The following is a 21973-nucleotide window of genomic DNA, read 5'->3' on the forward strand; positions in this document are numbered from 1 at the left end:
GATTCGCCGTGTACTATAGTATGCTAAATTTGACGGCTGATGATGATTTTAGTTCGAAAACTACATGAGTTGACTTTATTCTCCATCGGTACTATTCGAGTTTCCGAAAATCGAGAGAGGAAAGAAAGAAGAATACTTACCAGATAAAGAGCTGTGCATTGGTTTCAAAGTGTTCGTTCGACACTCTTCGATAGTACGTAACTCGGATAAAAAAAGTGGTGTGAAACAATTCTATCTAAAAAGTATATTTTTTTTCTACCTTAATAATGGAGCGAGAATGGTCTATTTATAAGAAAAGAACGCATCATTACCTTGTTAGATTCATGGACTTAGATATCGGCCTCGCTCGATCCGATTTGTGGGTATAGGTTGTCTATTGATAGTAACAAGTCAATGAAAGTGCGCCTACCATGGCCGAAAATTGGTCTCCTAAGTTACACGACACGAAGGACGAACTCTTACCTACCAGGAAGAGTAGGTACATTCATTCGTCCATTAAAGTCGAGAAAGAAGTCAATAGCCAACCGCCCTTGATGAAGGAAGCTAATCAAGGTACGCTTACTACTCGATTGTGTGTGCCTTTATAATTGCAAAGGAAGAGTCGTGTTAGGTCAAGTTGTCGAGTTGACGTTAAAAACATTTTATCGTAAAAAATAGCGATACTTATAGAACTAGCTACGAGACTTTAAATCTTTTATGAAGATCAAGTTTGCGTGTGTCTCTTCATTGACTCGTTTAAAACTTGAAAACAAATACTCGTGACCAAGCAAAGAGTTGCTTCGAGCTAAACATGCCTATCTTTGAAGTTTCTATCACTACCGAAAAGGACTATTAATTTTTTTAAACATTTCTTAATCATTGTATCCTCACGATCACTTTCATTCGATTATGGTCTCGATTTATTTATATACACCTATTTTCTTCGAGCATCACAAAATTCTTCATAAGAAAATCTTCAGGAGGTCCCGTACATAAGATTGCTCAAGTCAAACACGGTTAACATTCGAAGTTCCAATGATTAAGCAAGTGCATTTTACTCCTGTAGCTTTTAAATTTTTCTCCATATACTCAAATTGGTGAGCGGTCTCAGCTCATTCACGCACCCCTCCTTTACTCAGATATAACTTATCTTTGTAACGTTAACGCAATCAATCTCGAACCAGAAGCTCGATGCGTGAAATCTCTTGAAAGTTGTATCTCTTGCTTCGTACGTTTCTAACGGTCTCGAAGAAAAAGAATCGGAGAAGGTAAGCTTATATGGTTATTTTAAATGTCACATGGGAGAGTTATTCAAATCTCACATGGGATGGCAATTGAATTAAATATTTGATTTTAAGCACAAAGAACATGTGATGAAAAAGGAAAATGAGTGGTTCATAACAAAATATGTCCATTTGTTTTCAATAACTTTCTTATAAAAGATAATGCATGAAATAACAAACTTCTCATTTAGGGTTTCTTTGAATAACAAGTTGGATGCTAAAGTTGATGAGTTTGGTACTCTCTCTATATTGCAACCTCCCATTATTATCCTTTCTGCCTAACTTTTTCTACCTAATGTTTTCTCATCTTTTATATATATATATATATATATCTATATATTTTCTCGTTCTTTTAACTTTTAGGTCGGGCGGTGATGATTCAGCATGATATCATAGTGAGAAATCGTTCGGGTTCAAATTCTTGCAATTTCATGTTTATTTGAACATTTTGTAACACAAATTAATTTCGTAATCGACCCGTAAGTTTAAACTTTTGGGTTTAAGAACGATTTAACTATTTTGAAAGAATTCGTTCGTGAGATCCCACATCGGTTCAACAGGGAACGAAACATTCTTTAAAAGGGTGTGGAAATCTCTCCTTATCAGACACGTTTTAAAAACTTTGAGAAGAAACCCAAATAGAACCATATCGATTAGTAGTGGGCTTTAAATTCAAATTAATTTCGTAATTGACCCTGTAAGTTTAAATTTCTGGGTAAGAATTCGTTCGTGAGATCCGACATCGGTTGGAACGGGAAACGAAACATTCTTTAGAAGGGTGTGGAAACTTTTCCCTACCAGACACGTTATAAATTTTTTGAGAGGAAGTCCAAATAGATTAAGAAAAATTAATAATTTAAAATGTATTTATCATATTTCCTTAATAAATAAATAAAATATTCATTAATATGTTTATTATTAATTTTTCTAAAGCTACTTATAGAAATGCGTATTTTTCCGAGCCTAACTCTAAACGAACTAAATGCGATGAAAAAGTTTCAAAGGTTCAAATTCCGAGGGAAAGAAGTTAGAAAACGATCATGTCGATAATTATAGTATGATAGTCATGTTAAATTTTTCCGAATATATATTAAAAACTTTTCCATACTCCTTACCTAAACATTTTAACCTAAAAAAAATTCCCACGTTTCAACTTTTATCTTTTTATAAATAAAACTTTATAATAACGACGAAACGATAGCTCCAATCGCAAAAACCCGATCAAATGATAACAAAACGCAACAAAATTAACAATTCATCGTGCAAAATCTCAGCACTACCGACCTTATGTTCGTAAAACAGAAATGGCGAACGACCAAACTACAACTATTATGAGACCGACGGGTGAGTGTTTTATTAAAGGAAGATATTGAATGAAAGAAGGATGAGCGTGTTTACGATCGTACTCGACATGTGATAACATGTTAAAACGAGTGGATATGAATGTGGGGAATGACATGTGAAAGACTTATAATTTGCTTAAGTGAGCAATGCAAGAGTTAGGTTCACGTCGGTCTCTAAAGGCTGCATGGCCATGCACGAGAATGGGTTATGTATTTATGCAAAAGATGAAGAGGAAAAAGGCTTCGTTTGCTTGACAATAATTAAGTGTATGGCTACGTGTCAATTTCTTGTGGTTTTAGTTTGGTTAACAATTATAAGCTTCATTTAATGGAAAAGAAAAAAAGAAAAGCAATTGTTTTCAAAGTTATTTAATAATTATTTGGTAATAAATTAATTAGTATATTTTCGTTTATGTCGTCTCGATCGTTGAGAGAGAGCGAGATATCTCGAGAATTATTCGATTTTAACAAATCCCATCTCACGGTTATATTTGTGAAAGACGTGCTGTCAGTGGTCGCATGTCCAATGTTCCGATCACGCTTATCTAGGACATGTTGTCCATGACCGCTTGCTCGTTTCAAACTTCTTTTACTTGTTTTCGTGTTAGATAAGTTTTTACTATTCTTATTGTATCAAATAAGGATGTGTATGACCCGTTACCAAAATCATGTTTACATCTCTCAGGGCTAATATGCCTCAAAATGTACTATAGAGGGACGTGACTAGTTGTCAATTATTTCTACCTAGGTTATATGCTATCGTTATTGTTGCTTATTCGCTTTTAGCCTATAACATTGCTTTATTTATATTTGTTCTCAAAGTATTTCCTCGCTCACGTTTTCTAAAACATTTCTCTCAAACGTGACCTTAGGCTCAAAGTATACGCCGAAATTACCCGAAAAGTCTGAATTTCACACAGCTGACTTATTTGCTAGGTTAGAACAAGTGTCATACAATCATTATCCCGTTGTTACAAGAGTGCGATTGTGACATTAAACATCCTTAATACTACGAAAAGAGAGGCCATGATGACATCATCTGGTGCAATTAATTTTCAGAAGTTTTGAACATATCACAGATCTATTAGATACATTAGACACAAATCTGAGAGTTTAAGCCAGACAATTTTTAAACCTTCGGGAACTTTTTAGACACAAACTTAAAAGTCGAGGAATTAAAATTATAATTTAACCTAAAAACGATAAAATAATTAAATAAACATCAAGGATAAAATAATACTTATATATATATATATATATATATAAAGAGAGTATGCAAATTTTTAAACACAAAGCCATATATATGCCTTAGTCTAATTATATATATGGAAAAATACACATGTTTTTTTCCAAACTATATATAGAAAACCCTAATGATATTGAATCAAAATAAATAAATATTTTAAATTCAAATATCATCAAATTATTTAATTTCATCTATTCAGCATTGAGAAGCTGCATAGACCAGAGATCCTCCATGCTCCAATAATTGTCGTTGACATTATCAGTTGGCGGCAAAGGCATTGAGAAGGCATCCATGTTTTGGGAGTATGTCGGAGGAGAATAGGTTTCCATTGGATCCATTGTGTATGAAACTTGGCAGCTACTTGAACTTGCAGCTTGTTCATTCATTATCTCATGAGATAATCCAATATTTGTGGTGTTTTGTAGAGTGGGGAACCCATGGGCTTGCTTTATGTGCTTTTGGATTCTCGTCCTCCAGTAATTCTTTATTTCGTTATCGGTCCTTCCGGGAAGATGTTTTGCTATTTTCGACCACCTGCGTGTATTCAAAGAGAATGTCATCAGAAACGAGTGCATATCTAAACCCTTGATTAATCTCGAGAGAACTCTAAACCCTGATTAACCTCGAGAGGACTCTAAACCTTGATTGATTACCCTCGAGAAGACTCTAAACCCTGATTAACCTCGAGAGGACTCTAAACCCTGATTAATTAACCTCGAGAGGACTCTAGACCCTGATTGATTAACCTCGAGAGGACTCTAAACCCTGATTGATTAACCTCGAGAAGACTCTAAACTCTGATTAATTAACCTCGAGAAGACTCTAAACCCTGATTAACCTCGAGAGGACTCTAAACCCTGATTGATTAACTTCGAGAAGACTCTAAACCCTGATTAACCTTGAGAGGACTTAAACCTTGATTAATTAACCTCGAGAGGACTCTAGACCCTGATTAATTAACTTTGAGAGGACTCTAAACCCTGATTAACCTCGAGATTTGATAGATTTGACCTAAAAAACTCGAATATGGTAAAAGGATTGAACTAATCGGGAAAATGACAACATAGGACAACAAGAATAATCACAAACAACCAAGAGACAAGAATAGATGGAAATCAAAATATGTTTAAAATTAAATATTTAGACCACATGTTTGAATTGAGATGAAACGAAATGCATTTTGAGCCATGAAAATTTAAGGTAGTTATTTAATTTAAATTATTATTTATTTTCATGTGCTTAATTTTTGTGGGTTAAATTTGATTGGTCATGTTCCATGGCTGAAAATTAAGCTCCTTCACATACAACTTCTTGTATTTAAAGGATTCTTAACATCCCAATATTTTGAAAGGATTCGTAGCTTACAACACAATGCTCCATCACAGGTAGAGTTCTTCATAAATCAATAATCAAAATTTTCAATTTTTTTTCTCGACTAAATAATATTTCTGGTCTCTCACATTTCGATCTTTCTGTATTATTTTGTTATTCGGGATATAAATTTTTTTCTCTATTATTATTTTAGCCATATAAAAGGGTAGAGCCAAAAAAAATATATATATATATTTATTTATTTTGTAAAAGGGATTTATTTGGGTGATATAAAGACAAAGAAAATGGGGGCGGTTAAAATTATTATGTTTTTTAATTTAAATTTGTTTTTGCTGATGAAAAAAAGGAATATCCATGTGGGTTAAGTGCTGTGGGTTTAGCTAAAAAAGGAAAGCTTTTATTACAAAATGTCTTCTTTTTTTCTCTCTCCTTTCATATTTTTGCTTTTCTTATATTCCCACCAGCTGTAATTATATTTTTATTCAAATATTTTTCTATAATTTAATTTAATTTAATTTCCTTCTTTTTCAAAATATTTCCCTATTTATTTTATTTTACTATTTTTATGCATGTGTATATTATTCATATTATTCAACGGTAAACCCACAAATTATATTTTTTTAAAAATTAAATTTTAATATTAATATGCTTGCTTTTATTTTTAAATGAGTAAGATTTAAAAACCAAAAGCTTACTCATTTTTTTTATTAAAAAAAAACTATATATATATATATATATATATATATAAGAGAAGAAAATAAAATATTTTTTAACAAAAATATGAAATGGGTGTGTAAATTTATACCATGAAAAATAAAATTTTATTTTATAAAAGAGAAGAAAAAAAAATTAATCAAAATTATTATAAATCCCATGCAAAATCGTCTCTTTTTTCTGTTTGAATTTTCTGATGATGGAAAATTTAAATAAATAAAATTCAATCAAAACGTGAGAAAAAAAAAATATATATATATAGGAAAATAAGAATTTTGGTGGCCATGAATCTAAGCGTGTTGTAAAATCTTTTTCGTGGCCATGAAAGCCTCGAAGAATTATTCATGCCAAACCCTTCTCTTCCTCCTACGAAACCTTTAAAAGGAGGTTCCAAAATCTAAGTCCAATCCCGGCCACGGGCCGAGGATCGGAGGAAAGAAAACGTTGTCTTGTTTCGATATCTCAACATGGTAACGTTTCATTTCTTTACGTCGGGTTAATATATATGTGTATGTGTTGAATTTTAATATTGTCGTCTCGAGTTATATTAAAAAAGAAAAAAAAAAAAAAACTTACTTGTTTCCCCATTTTGCATGCAATTCCATGATGAGAAGTTGTTCCTCAGGGGTTATATTGCCTCGTCGGACGTCAGGACGGAGGTAGTTCAACCACCGAAGTCGACAGCTCTTTCCAGTACGTTTCAGACCTAAAACAACGTTTTGTTTCAATAAAGCATTTCGATAAGAGAAAATTAGGATTTCTCGAGAAAGAGAAAAAAAAAAAGTAGGATTATTACCGGCAGATTTAGCGAGAGAGTTCCAAACACCTTCGCCATGATTGGCTATGTAGTTGATGAGAGTCAAATCCTCTTCCATAGTCCATGGCCCCTTTCGAACCTCCACATCTTGGACTGAGTTGCATGCCTGCGTATCCATTCTTCTTCTTCTTCTTCAATCTCCTCAACTAGAGAGAGAGAGAGAGAGAGAGAGAGAAAGAAAGAGATGAAGAGCTAAGAACATAATGGAGATCGCTAGGGTTTTATAGACAATCCATATAACATTATGGATATTATTAACATTTTTAAGTTTATATTAGCTAATATTTTCATTTCTCTCTTATATTTATAATAATGATGTCATATATCTTAATTATTTTTAATACCATCAACTTTTTTATTAACTCACATCCTATAATTAACTAATTACAAATAAATAAATAAAACATTTTTAAAAAGTATATTTAATATGCCCTAAACTTTTAGTTTTATGATTAATGGACGCTGAAATATTTGAATTTTTAAAAAATTAATAGATTTATTACATATAAAATTAAAAATTATATCTAATAAGACCTTAAACTTTTGTAAAAGGACATATTCTAACATTTATTTTAATTTATATCATGAAATTAAAACTATTTCAATTTAAATCTTAAACTATGAACCATTTGTTTTATTTTTGCATGGAAAAAAGGAATTGAAGCTTTAATGGGGTACGTACGTGTAGGTTGTTTTTTAAAAATTATTTATTTTATTAATATAGATTTTTTTACTGATTTTTTTTTTTTGTTTTTTTTTTTTGGTAAAGATTTGCACGTGAGTAAAAAAAATCACGCGTGTGAGAAAGGGAGAAATTAGGGTTTAAAAATGCACGTGCGTTGATATTCGTGTGAAATAGGCGTAGGAATTTTAATAATAAATGAATTCTTGTACGCATTTTCCTTTCTCTTTATTACATTATTTTAATTTTAAAGGGAGAAAACTAATAAATTCCATAACTCAAAATAACGTGGCTTTCGGCTATTTATCTTATTTTTATCATATTATTAAAAATATTAATTTATTTATATTAATTTTATTTTTAATTTATAATAGGTATGAATAATAATAATACCATTATTTATATTTATTTTTGAGATAAGTAAGTATTTTTATTAATTTATATTGAAATATTAATAATTTAAAATAAAGAATATAAATTTTATTCTCATTAATTTTAATTTAAAAGAGAAAAGGGCAGAATGCAGGCATTACTCTAAATATAGAATAATTTAGGGTAAAAGTGAGATTTAATAATTCAATTTAGATAAGATTAGAATTGACACTTCTTTTAGAAAAGCCTTTTAAGATGTTGATGTGTTGGAAATATCATGATATTGACAGTCACAGTAAATNATTTTTTTTTTTTTTTTTTTTTGAATTAATACACAATGCTCGGGATCCGTCACTTATAGCTACGTTTTTTTTATCTATTTTACGATGAAGTTGTGAGAGTTACAAAAAGAAATCCCAAGCTCCCATGTGTTTATGTCTTGTGAGATCTAACATTTGTTGGCGAAACATCCTTCATAAACGTGTGAAAATCTCTCCTTAGTAGACGCATTTTAAAACCATAAGGTTGACGGTGATACGTAACAGGTGAAAACATATAATATCTACTGGCGGTAGATTTGGGTAAAATCTCAATTTCGATTCCTTAATTTTTTTTATTTCAACTATTAGGGGTAAAATTTTGGTTTTTAACTNCCCTTTTTTTTTTTTTTTTAATGCATGATTCACTCGGTAATTATTGAGTTGAAAAAAGTACGGGTGTTTTTTAATTGTCTGTTTTCACCATAAATAAAATTATACAATAATTATTTACCCTCTCTTGAATAAGTACTCCAATAAAAATCACATCTTTATAGTAAACAGAATTTTACTAAAAACAGTAAAAATAATTGGACAAAAACATTTCAAACTTTGAATTCTCCATCTTAGACAATAAGACAATAAAAGAGAAAAAGAAAAATTCCTTTCTTATTTATTTCTAATGAGTTTTCAAGAAATTTCAACACGAGACTGTTTATGGTACAATGATGCCTAGTACTAATTGTGAGAGTGAAATTGACAACACATAACCAAGGGGAAGAACGGGGAGAACTCGAAAGTAAAAAGCGCATTAGGGTTTCTTTCGTTTTCAATCGTACATCAAATTATTTTCAAGATTCACGAATAACGAGCCACTATTTATCTCTGCAACAGTATATTATTGTCGATTAAACTGAAAATGAGTTAAGTAAAAACGACATGACCCATTTGAAAGACCTCATACAAATAACGATATAATTGAAGATCATTCTTAGTGCTAAGTCATGTAAAGCTATATTTGCATCTCCTCGAGTAGATCATCAGGTCAAATCTCGAGAAAAGAAAATGAAATGGAGAAAAATAGAATTAGGTTTAATGGGGGTAAGTGAGATCCACACATTTTGGGGTGAGAGGAAATGAAAGGAAAAGTCCAAATGCAAGAAGATGAAAGGCATGATGTTGGGTTTAGTCTAAAATACTAAAGAATCTAAATTAAAAGACAATTTCCTAACTTATTTAAATCCAAACAACTATTAGCCACTCATTTATCAAAAGATTAATTTTAAATGCTTTTTTTTAAAAAAAAATAATTATTATTATTATATTACATCATTTTTAATTGCTTGAAGGATACATACGTGGAAAGAGTACTTTTATAGAAGCTAAAAAAAACGCTTTTTTAAACACTTAAAAAGTAATTATTTTTCAAATTTAAGAACAGTGATTTTCTATTTAAAAAGTTTTTAGGAATTTTATCCGTTCTTATTAATATAAGATTCCACGAACGAAAAAGAGGCATAATTAGAAGACAAATACACGAAGAATCACATGGGTTTACCATAAAGAATTGATTAGAAGGCAACAACTTAAAAGAGTGTAATCCTTACTTGAAATAGTAACAAAATTGTAATGTTGTTCCAAGTAATGAAAGTTGGAAGGAAAGCCCAATGCTTTGAGGGCTAAGCTAATTGAAGATTAGTGGCCACCAATTTTGTTCTCCCTTTTTCCTTTTTCCTTTTTCCTTTTTCCTTTTTAAATTTTTTTGAAATTAATTTAAAATAATTGATGGGTTTTATTGGTAGAAAAAGAAAAGAAAGAAAAAAAAGGGGAAAAAAATCCCAACCACATAAATCATGTGGTTAACAAGTGATTAAGGCATTTTTCAAATATGAACAAAATTTAATAGACAATCCCATATTATGTGTTAAGCATGCTCTTGTTTTACCCTTTTTGGGGCTTATAATTAATTGCTTTACAAGTTTTTAAGAGAACAAGTAGTTGTGATTACAACACCATTCACATGGCTCCCAAATTCCTACCCTTCTAACAAAACATTCCTAATCCATTACCTTTTTGCCATCTCACTAACCTATTTATACCACCCTAACTTCCATTCTAAGGAATGAATGGGTTTTTTTTTTTAAACGCTTAGGGCAGCGTTGCATCTGGTTATTGGTTGTCTAACGCAAAAAATAATTTTTCTCTTTTGACTACTCTAACCTCATCGTTCGTTCCCTCGATCAACATGGTTTATCATCCGAACAGAGTATATAGATTGAGAGAGTCATATTAAGGAGAGACCTGTTATCTAAATCATGCTAAAGGGTTATAAAAAAGACTCAATTAACCGAAACATGTACAAGATCATAATCAAAAGACTACGAAAAATAATAAAGGATGAATACAAAGAGTTTGATAGAACTCAAAGCTCAACAAGGGTTTAAAACAAAATATTATTTTCTATGATGGTTAAATTATAAATTTTATAGTTTGGTAATTCCTATATAGATGGAAGATTAAAACTAAATCTATGTGGTATGAAAAAACACTAATGAATAGTTCCTACCAGGTGAGAGCTTATAAAAAAATCTAGACTATTTATGAGGCTTTATGGAATCATAAAGATAAAATTCTAACTTCTAAACTCAGTACTAAATCTAATGATTTTGATTGGCACGTCAACTCAGATACGTATTTTCGATCAAAAGACTCGAATCTTCAANAAAAAAAAAAAAAAAAAAAAAAAAGAGAGAGATTTGATTGGTCTGAACAAAAATGTCTAAACTTGCCAACCTATGGTCTTCAAGCAAAAAAACTCACTTTCAATCACTTCTCAAGAGGAAGTCATCACCCATCTTCCATTGCATGAGCATGACTAAAACATATTTCTTAAGATAAAAGCAAACACAAAATTCAAACCATCCCATAACTAAAAGAGAACACAAAATCTGACAGCAAAACCCACAAAAAGTATCCACTTCAGTATTTTAATTGCTTGAAGTAAAGTAAAAGGAGTAAGACTAAAGGAATAACTATCGTTTTATATAACCTCAGGGTAATGCTTTCATGGTAAGAACATCCCTTACCAAATTTCTCCTTAACTAATCCTTCATATACTTCAAAGACTACCCTTACACGTCTCTATGTCAAATCAAAGGCTTTTCCTTAGGTTAGGTGCATAGATATTTGTAGATATTTGAAACTCAACAATTTTTTGAAGTACAAGGCTTAAAAACAGATCTCCACCGGTTCATGGAGTCTTTCCCTCTACCACATGGGTTATTGAGTGATCTAAACGTTTCAGGTTCACAAAAGGGGACGGAAATCCTTTCTATATGAAGGGGAATTTGATCTTTCCAGACAACCAAATAATGATTCATGTGGCACAACAAACATAACAGTTCATAATCAGATTGATCGGATAAAAATAGGAGTTGATATTAACTGGAAAACAGTACAATAATGGACTTCTAGGAGCTAAGGAGGTAAGGAGTCTATCCGCTGAAATCAGCCATTAACAACTTAGAGTACATTTTAAGGTATAGCCAAATGTTTCCCAACTAAGATAATCACTGAAATCAAATGAAACTATCCGTCCCAGAATAACAAAAACTCTGAACAAATGCCTGAATAACCATCAAAATCATTTACCGCTTCAAGCCTGAAGAGTACAGGGGTTTCATAAGTTAAAAGAAGGAAAACAAACCAAATATATATGCACACCCCAGAAATCCTTTGTGTTTGTTACGTTTGATTAGAATGAAAAGAAAAACAGGTGAAGGAAGTATAAGCTAATGCAAAGAAACTCAGAACCCGCAAAAAAATGACGTTTGGATTTAATTCAAGAAGTGGTTACCTTGCTAGCAATGTTGTTGGAAAGCCAGTCGAGACCTTCGTACAGGCCCTCTCCCGATGTCGCACATGTGCTCTGAATGTACCTGGAACATAACACAGTGTAGAATGAGTACACTAATCGCAGCGCAGGCAACTCTGATCAAACTAAAAGAGATTTATCTCAACTTTCTACAGTATCTGGAAAGAGTTGAGCAACATTTTGACCATTTCTTTCCAACTTCAGGATACTAATAGTTGTGTAATTGACTAGGGAAAATGTATCAATTCAATTTAGACCATCATTCAAAAACGCTTTCGCTTTATGTTACAGGTGTTAACAAAAGAAATGCTGTTACACAGATCTGATCAATGAAGATGTCCCACAGGAGAGTAAAGCAAGTAATTTACCAGTGGCGTTGACGAAGAGAGTGAAGACCAAGCTTGTCTGTTATTTCTGCAGCATTCATGGCATTAGGAAGATCTTGCTTGTTAGCAAATACAAGCAAAACAGCATCTCTAAGCTCATCCTGCAACCATTAGAATGTATAATACTTCCATCAGGCTATACTCATAAATGGCTGAAAATGCTAATGATACTAGAAAACGGAATGATGTTAATTTTAACGTCTAATTTTAGGCAACATATACATTAATCTTTACATTGTAGTTCATAATTAATGGTAACTTTGCACTGCCTTTCATTGTAGACATATTAAGCCTCATATACTGACCCACCGTCTCTCCTGCCTTATCCTGGATCTCTCAGATTATATCTCAATGCATATATAAATTTTTTTTTCTCACTCCAAGATCATTAAGCCTCCAAAATATCGGTGCCCGCCAGTCTTTCCTTTCTCATCCTAACTCAGCAACAGAGTATATCCAATGGTTGCAAGTGAAACCCCCGCTACCCTTGGCCAGTCCAGTGCTGCTACTCCAACCACTAATTCCACTGCTGCAGTAGCTGCAGCAATCACTGCCGCGACAAGTACAACCCCAACCTTGCCCCGCCGCACTCTCAAATTGTGTTGAATTTTGATACATTTATGATACCCATGCACACAACTATTTTGTTTGGAAGCTTTAAACTATATTGAACATCTTATCAAGAAACTATATTAAACATATTCATATGAGCTAAGCTGCTACACTATTCACTCCCCCGTGAGAGAAAATTACAAAACCTATAAACTAGAACCAATGTACTGATGAATAAGGATATAGTAAGAACAAAGTGAAAACAGCAAAAGAATATCGAAGTTCGAGTGAAGTATATATAGAAATTAAATAATGCAATAATAACATGTAGAGTGGAAAGATATAAACAGGTATTAAAGTACCTCATTCAACATCCTGTGCAACTCATCTCTTGCCTCAACAGCTCGGTCCCTATCATTGCTATCCACAACAAAAATAAGGCCTTGTGTATTCTGGAAATAGTGCCTCCACAGTGGACGGATCTTTCAGAAAAAAAAAAAAAGAAATCACAGTCAAAATTTAAGAATCACAACAATTCTGGAAAACTTTTTTTTTTTTTTGTTTCTCACGAACAGAAAAGGCCTAAACAGACGCCTGATTACTTAAAACTCGCATTCATTTATCTTGATGCATAAGTCTTTATATCCTGCAACGTCTAATATATAGAATCAGAACATTAATCATACTGTGTATCCATTTAGTAAAGGGAGGAAAACATATTTTACCGTCACTTTTTACAAGACTCGTGTAATAAAAGGATAAAAAGTTGAAAAAAAAAAATTGGAGTTTGCACTTTCTGTTGATTGATCAAATTAAAAAATGCCTCATTACTTAACTCAACAGAGAGTGCAAACCCTAGGATGTTTACATGAATACCAATCCTCTTCTTCTGTTCATAAGAATGAGATATACAAGAATAAAATAAATTACAAATAATATTGTGGCGGAATCTCTTCTCAAAATTCAACCAAGAAATATTTTCTGCATCTAAATTTAATAACTAAAACGTATAAGCCCTTTAAATTTTGAAATTTGAGTCACTTGACCGTTTTTTTTTTAACTGATAATTTTTTTTAAAAAAAATCTGATTTATGCTAAGCACAAACATAGATACAGAGACAAAGGCACAACATAGGCATGGTGACACATTATTTTCTAAGATTCTAAGACATAGACATGGCAAGGCGTCCATTATTATAATATGTGTTTTAAAAATATAAATTATTTTTATGCATTTCAACGATTCTAATGCTAAAATTTTGTTTTAGTTTATGATACTTACAAACTCCAGATTACACAAAAAAAAAAAAAAAAACAAGAAACTTTGGACGTAGCAATTAAATGAAACATGTGCATATTTCAACATAAATGAACTATTTTCCTTTAAGCCTCAAACGTAGAAGGGAAGGGGGAAGACAGAGAGGTATTCATACCTTGTCCTGACCACCAACATCCCAAACGGTAAAGCTGATGTTCTTGTACTCTACAGTCTCCACATTAAATCCTGAAGAAAAGAGTTACTTAACGTGTGTATATTGATGAAATTTATGAAATGGTTTGATGAGAATCCTTATGCAACAATTGCAACGCTTTGAAGAAAATCGTCGCTTAAACTACGAAGAGAGGAGAGGGAACTGATTAAATGTTAAATGTGGAATTGAACAGAAGTTCTTTTCAACTGGCTTTATAGGTAAAGACGATGCGGATCAAGGTTATCGCCTTGCGTTATTGGTTGGATACACAAGACACATTCTCGAACTACAGCTCAATCTTGGAAATACCTAAGCTTTCAAGAAAAATGGAAAAGGAGATGAATGTTTGGGGATAAAGAAAATTCCAAACAAGTTGTTCATCTTCAGAGGAGATTAGCAGCAAAAGAAAGAATAATATCATAGCTTCCCTGAGGACGGATCAAAAAGGTCAGAAGGACTTCCAAGCTCGGATTAAAATATTACTCCGCTGGCAATCAACAAAAGGATGAAGCAGTGGTGGGGTTACCTCAGAAAAAATAACAAACCTCAATAGCTCCTAGAAAGTTAAAGGAATTCAAGAATGGGCTCTATTCTCCAAACGAGGTTGATAAACATTGATGCAATCCGTTTTATCTAATTTTGCCACTTAAATCCTCTCTCGGTTGCAACTAAATCTGCGATTTATGAATAGACTCACCGATAGTGGGGATGGTGGTAACAATTTCTCCGAGCTTTAACTTGTATAAGATCGTGGTTTTACCAGCAGCATCAAGACCCACCATCAAAATGCGCATCTCTTTCTTAGAAAAGAGGCTGCTGAAGAGCTTCGTGAAGGTCAGCCCCATTTCTGCTTCCCTCTATGGGCAACAATCACTGGACTCGCGAGCAATAGCATTCAAAATTAGAAAATAGAACATTAAAAGTTAATTTTCAACTTGTCTTGACATGGATTTAACAGATCTTCCAAGACAAACTCCTAACACGATTATCATAAATCATAAATAGAAGATTGCGACATAAAAGAACACGCAAATAGCAGAACCACATCTAATCATCATAAAAATTCATTTTCCCTCAACACTTTGTCCTCTCTGATGATATTCAAATCAGCAATGAGAAGATCCAAACCGATCGAGGGTAATTTCCATTGTAGCAGATATGAAAATCAATATATATACATTCAAACAACTAGGAAGATTGAAAAGATTTCGCGATGTACCAGAAAACGAATAAAATGAATCCGTGTGTTAAAGATCAGTTGAGATCTGGAAGAGAAGTCCAGCAGAATGGAATTTGAGAGTTGAAGAAAAAATGGAGGCAAAGTAGAGTTTTACCTCTCGATTTGGGGGCCTTCAGGAGACAGATCGGAAGGGAAAGGGGTCACGAGATCGTACGTAATTTGTTTTTTTTTTTTTTTTTAAATATTTTTGCTGAGTGAACAAAAACACTCGACTACAACTAAACCTATCTTCTAAGCCAACTTTGTTCATCCAGCCGTACGACTGAACTTATGAGATTGTGACAAGTGGCATATCCTAATTGTGCAAAGGGAATGAACTTAATGGTACCAAAAACTAAGTTTTTTTTTTCAAATTAATTTGAAAAAATCTTTTACATCGATTTGAAATTAACCAAAAATAAAAAAATAAAAAAATTTACAACTCAGCCTTCTTTTTTTTTTTTTTAACTTGGATTGTAACTTTATTAACCTGATAAAAAAAAATGTTTAACCTGAATTAAATTGAATTTTTGGTTTTCAAAAAATTCAACCCAATTCATTCAAAAAATTCAACCCAATTCATACAGAAAAAAAAATCCCTGAATTAAATTGAATTTTTGGTTTTCAAAAAATTCAACCCAATTCATACAGAAAAAAAAAAATCTCAATTCATACAGAAAAAAAAAAATCTAACCCAACCTAAATCATATGAACATTTGTTTTAAACTTTTATGATTTAGGTTGGATAGTTCGAGTTGGTCGAATTCTCGGATCATATGAACATTTGAACTACCCATTTTTTAAATCCATAAATTTTTGTTGGTAAAATTATCACTTTCAATTTTATAATAGTAATAATTTAGTCGGTATGCTTTCAAAATTTATAACAATTTAATCCTAGTTGTTTAATAATTCATCAAAAAAATTAAATGTCAACTTTTATTACTTAACCATTTAGATTTTATAGCCTTTAAACATAAGGGTCAATAATTATATTAATCTACCTATGTACGATTGAATCTAATTAATAATTTTCACGAAAATGTTAATAATTTTAATGTATAAATGTTATATGAACTAAATCAATACAAAGTGAAGTTTAAAACAAAATTGTTACTCGATTTATAATTTCCAACCCAATAAATTATTTGTAATTGAATTAACCAAATTAATTTTCAAAAAAATCAATTTCAACTCTTAGTTAAAAAGATTTAAACAAAATTAATTTTCAAAAAATGCGTTATAGAGACCAAAACGCATAATTTAAAATGTAATATTTGAAAACTTTTTTTTTTTTTTTTTTTTTCCCTGTAAAATTTCAATCTAAACTAACAGTTACCAAAACTAATGAAATTGCCGTAAATAAAATTTAAAAACTTAAGCTAACAAAATCAATTATCTCCCATTTGTGAGATATTTCCCACGTCCGGTGGAACAACTAGGTTGTCATGGTAGAAGTATACGCTCAAGATGCCAAAAACATACCTTGTTGTGCCACAAGAACATTGATCAGACAAAAATATTGAAATTGGAATTAAATGAAAAGTAATAAAAGAATGAAGCTTTAAAAGCCAAGAGTGTGGCCCAAAGTATACCGAGTAAGCATGTGTATGGCGGAACCTTCCTTCCCTATTTATAACAATAACCACTGAAAACAGAGAAACAAAACTATCCTTTCCAGAATGGACTCTGAACATAGTCCTGAGCAACCAAATCTTTAACCGCCTCTCAAGCCTGAGGAGAAAGGGAGAGCAAATGACTCAATAACAAAGTTTAAATCTTACTTTTGTTAATACAAACTTTCAAGTTATTCTGTTTTAATACCTAAATTTTCATTAATCTAAGTATTCTGACAAGAAAAAGAAAATCAATCTATGTAGACAAGTATTTAAAGCTACATGCAAGAAGTTACGAAATTGGATCAAGAACTCTATTAAATAACCAATGAAAAACTAAAGATGAACGACTAAAATAGTTTATATGCAATTTTTTTTTTTTTGGAATTAGAATGAAAATTTTGAGACTGTTTTAAAAATATCTGGTTTTGTTTTTAGAATTTTGATTGTAAAAATAGTGTAAACATACTATAGAAATCGAGTAGGCACAATTTTTAGAAGCAGAAAACTGGGTTATGAAACAAGGCATACTAGAATAGAACGAGTTGAAAAGTTGGAAGATGGAAGAAAATTTTTGGAACCATGCACAGAAATTTAGAAGTCAGTAGTAAAAAAGGACGTGTTTTGTTAATTTTCGAGGTAATTGACAAAATATTTGAAGCTATATGTATGAATTAGGCGTCAGATTACAAAACTGAATCAAGATTTCTATTAACTAGCCCATGAAAAGTTAAAAGCAAGGACTTAAATAGTTTATCGTGCAATTTTTCAGGATAAAAACAGAAAATTTTGGAAGTTGGGGGGACCGAAGTAGACTACAAATTAAAAAAGTGAAGAAATTTTGAAACAAAGCACAGAAATTCAGAACTCACCAGCAAAAAGGAATTCCTATTAAGTTAAGATTGGGATCAAATGGGAAGGTGCATTTACCTTGCTGACGATGTTGTTGGAAAGCCAGTCCAAACCTTCGTACAGGCCCTCTCCAGATGTCGCGCAGGTGCTCTGGATGTACCTGGAATGGACAACGTGTAAAATAAGTTGCTCTAACATTATCATCTCACTAGCAACTTAAAAAAATAATAATAACAATAAATAAACTTGAAAATATTATTTTTCAACTTTCTTCTGTCTGGTTCAAACTCACTAATGCGGGAGTATAGTAAGCAGTCCAATTAATTGACAAATGAAAAAGTATAATTAGATCACGATTCAACAATTGCTTCCACTTAATGTTCTAGGTGACGAGTCGATAAGGACATCATATGGTGAGAAAAAGCAAGTTATTTACCAGTGGCGCTGGCGAAGGGAGTGAAGACCGAGTTTGTCAGTTATTTCTGCAGCATTCATGGCATTAGGAAGATCTTGCTTGTTAGCAAATACAAGCAAAACAGCATTTCTAAGCTCATCCTGCAACCATTAAATGTAAAATACCACCATCAGGCTACAATCATAATGGAAGAAAATGCTAAATGATTCAGGAAAACAGAACGGTATTAATCTTATTGTCTAATTTTAGTTAACATATACATTAACCTTTAAGTTGTGGTCTTACATGAATGCAACCAGATTCAGCATTTTATGTGAAACCACAAAATGTACCAATTGAATACTAGAAGAAAATAAAACACAGCAGCAAGGATGCAGGGTGAAGAGATAAAAACAGCTACAAACATACCTCATTCAACATTCTGTGCAACTCATCTCTTGCCTCTACGGCACGGTCCCTATCATTGCTATCCACAACAAAAATAAGGCCCTGTGTATTCTGGAAGTAATGCCTCCAAAGTGGACGGATCTTCCAAACGAAACCACATCAGTCAAACTTCATTTAAACGTAATAGTTCAAAACAATTTCTTCATAATTTTTTAACTCAAAGAACGTATGAACATATAAAACATAAGAAAGAATCTTAAAATGCCCCAGCGACTATCCAGTTATGTTCATGCACAATTCTCATCCTGGAAAATGTAAGTATTTGTGCTTTATAATACAAAAAAATATTATATGAATGAATAAAGAGAATAAGATCAACATGCTGCAGTATTCCAAATTAGAATCAACAATTGTAACTGCTTATTCAAATTTATTATGATTTTTATGTTACGGAGTTTCACATATCAAACACAACAAATGAAATGCTTCAACCCTCGAATATTGTAAGTAGGCATTTGCTGCTTTAAATTAACATTAGAATAAGAAACTAAAAATAGCAACTTACTAAGGCAACAACCACTTTATGAGCGTATCAGGAGAAAAAATAACTAAAACAGCCAAATTCTTTATTGATATTAAATTCAAAATAAATGAACTGGTCGTCTCTTAAATATAGTGAAAAGCAGGATCAGTCTCGCTTCTTTCACACACATACAGGAAGAGGGAGATGCATACCTTGTCCTGACCACCAACATCCCAAACTGTAAAGCTGATGTTCTTGTATTCTACAGTCTCCACATTAAATCCTGCAGAAAAGAATTGAGTCTTACATCTACGACTTCCCTGAGACGGATTTTAATAAAATCCTACAATGTCAATTGTTAAACATTAAAAAACAATTATAATGCTCTGAAGGAAAACATGGGTTGGACTAAAATTAGATAGGGCAGAGGTATAACTGTATCACAAACCACACCATTTATTCAATGCCTGAAAATCCATGTATGTTTAGGAAACCCAAAAGTGAGAATTCAAAAGATACTATGATCAACAGCAACTATATAAAACCAGAGTATTTAATCTCATTCGTTGACCTCAATGAGCTTGAAAACTGCAGACCAGTAACCGACCCTAAAACCTTTGATAATTAGGAATGTTAAGGGTACAAAATTCGTGAGATATTTGTCCCACGCAGATGAACTTAGGTTTGAACCTTCAGCCTCCAGGTTATCTGAACTAAAGAACCTCTAATTAAACTCCTAATTAAGTTTCTTGACTTGAGAAATAATTTCACTTAGGCCATAGAACTACATCAAGTTAATTTTTTAGTTCATCAATTGCAGGGTGAGGATCATAGCATTTTACCTTTGGGACGGGAATTGCATAAAGTTATGTCATAGTTCAACAATTCTCTCTCTTTTGAAATTGAAACAGACACCAGCATATAAATCTCCAGTCCTAAATATGTTACTTTTCCTACTTGATGCAGGATGATCTTCCTTTTATTTACCTGTTTTTTTTGTCTAAGATTAGATGTAGATGGTTGGTTGAATCTAAAGTTTTTAGCGTTAATTTTGTCACTAGCAGGCAGAGAAAACACTGGATTTGTGGTATTATGACCAGTGTCGGCAATAGTTTTGTAATCGAAGATGAAACGGCAATGGGAATTTGGAACCCTCTGAGTAAGACTAATGCTGCTGGTTCGAAAAGACAGCCGTTAAAAGAGTTAATTGGCATAGCTCTCATTCTCTTAGGATTCAATAAACCATTAAGGCAGATGATTCTGCAGCTGAGTTCTCAATCCCCAAAGTTCCATAGAAACTGCAATTTATAGTATAAAGACTCACCGATGGTGGGAATGGTGGTCACAATTTCTCCTAGCTTCAGCTTGTACAAGATCGTGGTCTTACCAGCAGCATCAAGACCAACCATCAAAATGCGCATCTCTTTCTTAGAAAAAAGCCTACCAAAGAGCTTCGAAAAGGCCAACCCCATTTCCGCTTCCCTCTAAGGGCAATCACGGCACTGGCATGCAAGATAACTTAAAATCAGAAATCAAGCATTTAGAATTGTCTGGATATGAAACAAATAGATCTCCAGCTACGAACATCCAATGAATTAACATGAATCAAAACAACATCCTACAAAGAAGAAGCCAAAAGAAAAAAATACGCAACGAACCACCGAATAAATTAAAATCTCCAAAATACTTTGCCAAAGCTGATCCTCTAACGACATTTAAACCATGCAATGAGAATTCAAACTAATCCATTGTGATTCCCAATACGACAGACATGACATCGATTCGGCATCCAACAAAACATATCCAAACATTGAGAAGTGTGAAATATCTTCACAAATCACGTAAAAGTAAATCGCAAATCCACAAAAACGAACAATCATTCTAATGTTACGAAAACTATTCGCAATCTACCAGAAAAATGAATCCGTAAATCTACAACTTCAAAACAACAAAAGATCTTCCAGAGATCATGCGAGACCGAGATTGAGAAATGGAAAACGAAAAGCGATGGATATGAAAATTGATTACCGCTCGAATTCGTGAGAAATCTGAGAGTAGAAATGGATGCGAGAGAGAGAGAGCGTCCCAGTTCCGTAGTTTCCTTTCTTAATGGCTTCAGATTTATTCATCCAATTTTGCATGAAGAGCGAAAATACGCTCCAACGTGGAGAGAAGGGAACATGGAAACGACGCCGTTTTAAACATCCCCTATTTCTTCCATAACTGCCTTCCAAAAAGTACCCATCGTAATTTTTTTCTAATTAAATCTAATAGGATAATTAATTTTAAATGGTTATTTTAAATATTTTTTAAATTTCTATTTTAGATTTATAATTTGTAATTGAATAAATATACATAATTTAAAAATTACATTAAACAAAATGAGAAAGTCTTGAAATCTTGAAAGCTCTGCCTCTTCTCTGTCATCCATGGCCGTATCCGCCATGTTTACCGGCCATGATCTTCGGAGTTAATTCCTCTTCCAAATCTCTTTCGATGTGGACTTTCCTCTTCCCACTCCATTTCCGCCGGTTGAGCTGTTTTTCCTCCACGAGCAAGGTTTTCAGCTCTTCTCCGTCAAACTATTACTAGACGACGTAGCGTTAACTTAGTCCTTGAATTTCATATTGCAACTCGTAATACTGTTTCTTG

At 32.4% G+C, this 21973-nt stretch overlaps 3 protein-coding genes across 5 annotated transcripts; all 3 read right to left on the minus strand.

The window, feature by feature from the left end:
- Positions 1 to 3879: 3879 nt before the first annotated feature.
- On the minus strand, positions 3880 to 7039 carry LOC111791337 (myb-related protein 305-like). Of its 2 annotated transcripts, XM_023672629.1 has the most exons (3): positions 6694 to 7030; positions 6474 to 6603; positions 3880 to 4385 (listed from the first exon to the last, which is right to left on the minus strand). In XM_023672629.1, the coding sequence occupies exons 1-3, from the start codon at positions 6830 to 6832 to the stop codon at positions 4043 to 4045; spliced, it is 612 nt and encodes a 203-aa protein (XP_023528397.1). In that variant the 5' UTR covers positions 6833 to 7030; the 3' UTR covers positions 3880 to 4042. The 2 variants fall into 2 exon arrangements, with proteins under 2 accessions (XP_023528397.1, XP_023528396.1); XM_023672628.1 differs by having other exon boundaries at positions 6474 to 7039.
- A 4367-nt stretch (positions 7040 to 11406) lies between these two features.
- On the minus strand, positions 11407 to 15751 carry LOC111790990 (ADP-ribosylation factor 1-like). 2 transcript variants are annotated; one of them, XM_023672149.1, is made up of 7 exons: positions 15644 to 15751; positions 15007 to 15182; positions 14271 to 14341; positions 13200 to 13319; positions 12268 to 12386; positions 11882 to 11963; positions 11407 to 11686 (listed from the first exon to the last, which is right to left on the minus strand). In XM_023672149.1, exons 2-7 carry the CDS (start codon positions 15152 to 15154, stop codon positions 11681 to 11683), a joined length of 546 nt encoding a protein of 181 aa, XP_023527917.1. In that variant the 5' UTR covers positions 15155 to 15182; positions 15644 to 15751; the 3' UTR covers positions 11407 to 11680. The 2 variants fall into 2 exon arrangements, with proteins under 2 accessions (XP_023527917.1, XP_023527916.1); XM_023672148.1 differs by having other exon boundaries at positions 15529 to 15718.
- A 1282-nt stretch (positions 15752 to 17033) lies between these two features.
- Positions 17034 to 21436, minus strand: LOC111790992 (ADP-ribosylation factor 1-like). Its single transcript, XM_023672150.1, has 7 exons — positions 21350 to 21436; positions 20646 to 20823; positions 19534 to 19604; positions 18820 to 18939; positions 18433 to 18551; positions 18075 to 18156; positions 17034 to 17262 (listed from the first exon to the last, which is right to left on the minus strand). The coding sequence occupies exons 2-7, from the start codon at positions 20791 to 20793 to the stop codon at positions 17257 to 17259; spliced, it is 546 nt and encodes a 181-aa protein (XP_023527918.1). The 5' UTR covers positions 20794 to 20823; positions 21350 to 21436; the 3' UTR covers positions 17034 to 17256.
- Positions 21437 to 21973: the final 537 nt, after the last annotated feature.

This window comes from Cucurbita pepo, chromosome LG03 (genome assembly GCF_002806865.2).
Source record: "Cucurbita pepo subsp. pepo cultivar mu-cu-16 chromosome LG03, ASM280686v2, whole genome shotgun sequence".
Classification (NCBI taxonomy): domain Eukaryota; kingdom Viridiplantae; phylum Streptophyta; class Magnoliopsida; order Cucurbitales; family Cucurbitaceae; genus Cucurbita; species Cucurbita pepo.

Bases quoted from the DNA above. Each gene is read 5' to 3' on its own strand.
- LOC111790992 (XM_023672150.1), bottom strand. From the start codon at position 20,793: ATGGGGTTGGCCTTTTCGAAGCTCTTTGGTAGGCTTTTTTCTAAGAAA. The intron at 19,605-20,645 runs GTGAGTCTTTAT...TCTTTTCTGCAG, and splicing joins GACCACCATTCCCACCATCG to GATTTAATGTGGAGACTGTA. The intron at 18,940-19,533 runs GTATGCATCTCC...TTCGTTTGGAAG, and splicing joins ATGTTGGTGGTCAGGACAAG to ATCCGTCCACTTTGGAGGCA.
- LOC111790990 (XM_023672149.1), bottom strand. From the start codon at position 15,154: ATGGGGCTGACCTTCACGAAGCTCTTCAGCAGCCTCTTTTCTAAGAAA. The intron at 14,342-15,006 runs GTGAGTCTATTC...TCTTTTCTTCAG, and splicing joins TACCACCATCCCCACTATCG to GATTTAATGTGGAGACTGTA. The intron at 11,964-12,267 runs GTAAATTACTTG...GTTATGTTCCAG, and splicing joins TCTCTTCGTCAACGCCACTG to GTACATTCAGAGCACATGTG.
- LOC111791337 (XM_023672628.1), bottom strand. From the start codon at position 6,832: ATGGATACGCAGGCATGCAACTCAGTCCAAGATGTGGAGGTTCGAAAG. The intron at 4,386-6,473 runs GTAAGTTTTTTT...GAATACACGCAG, and splicing joins CATGCAAAATGGGGAAACAA to GTGGTCGAAAATAGCAAAAC.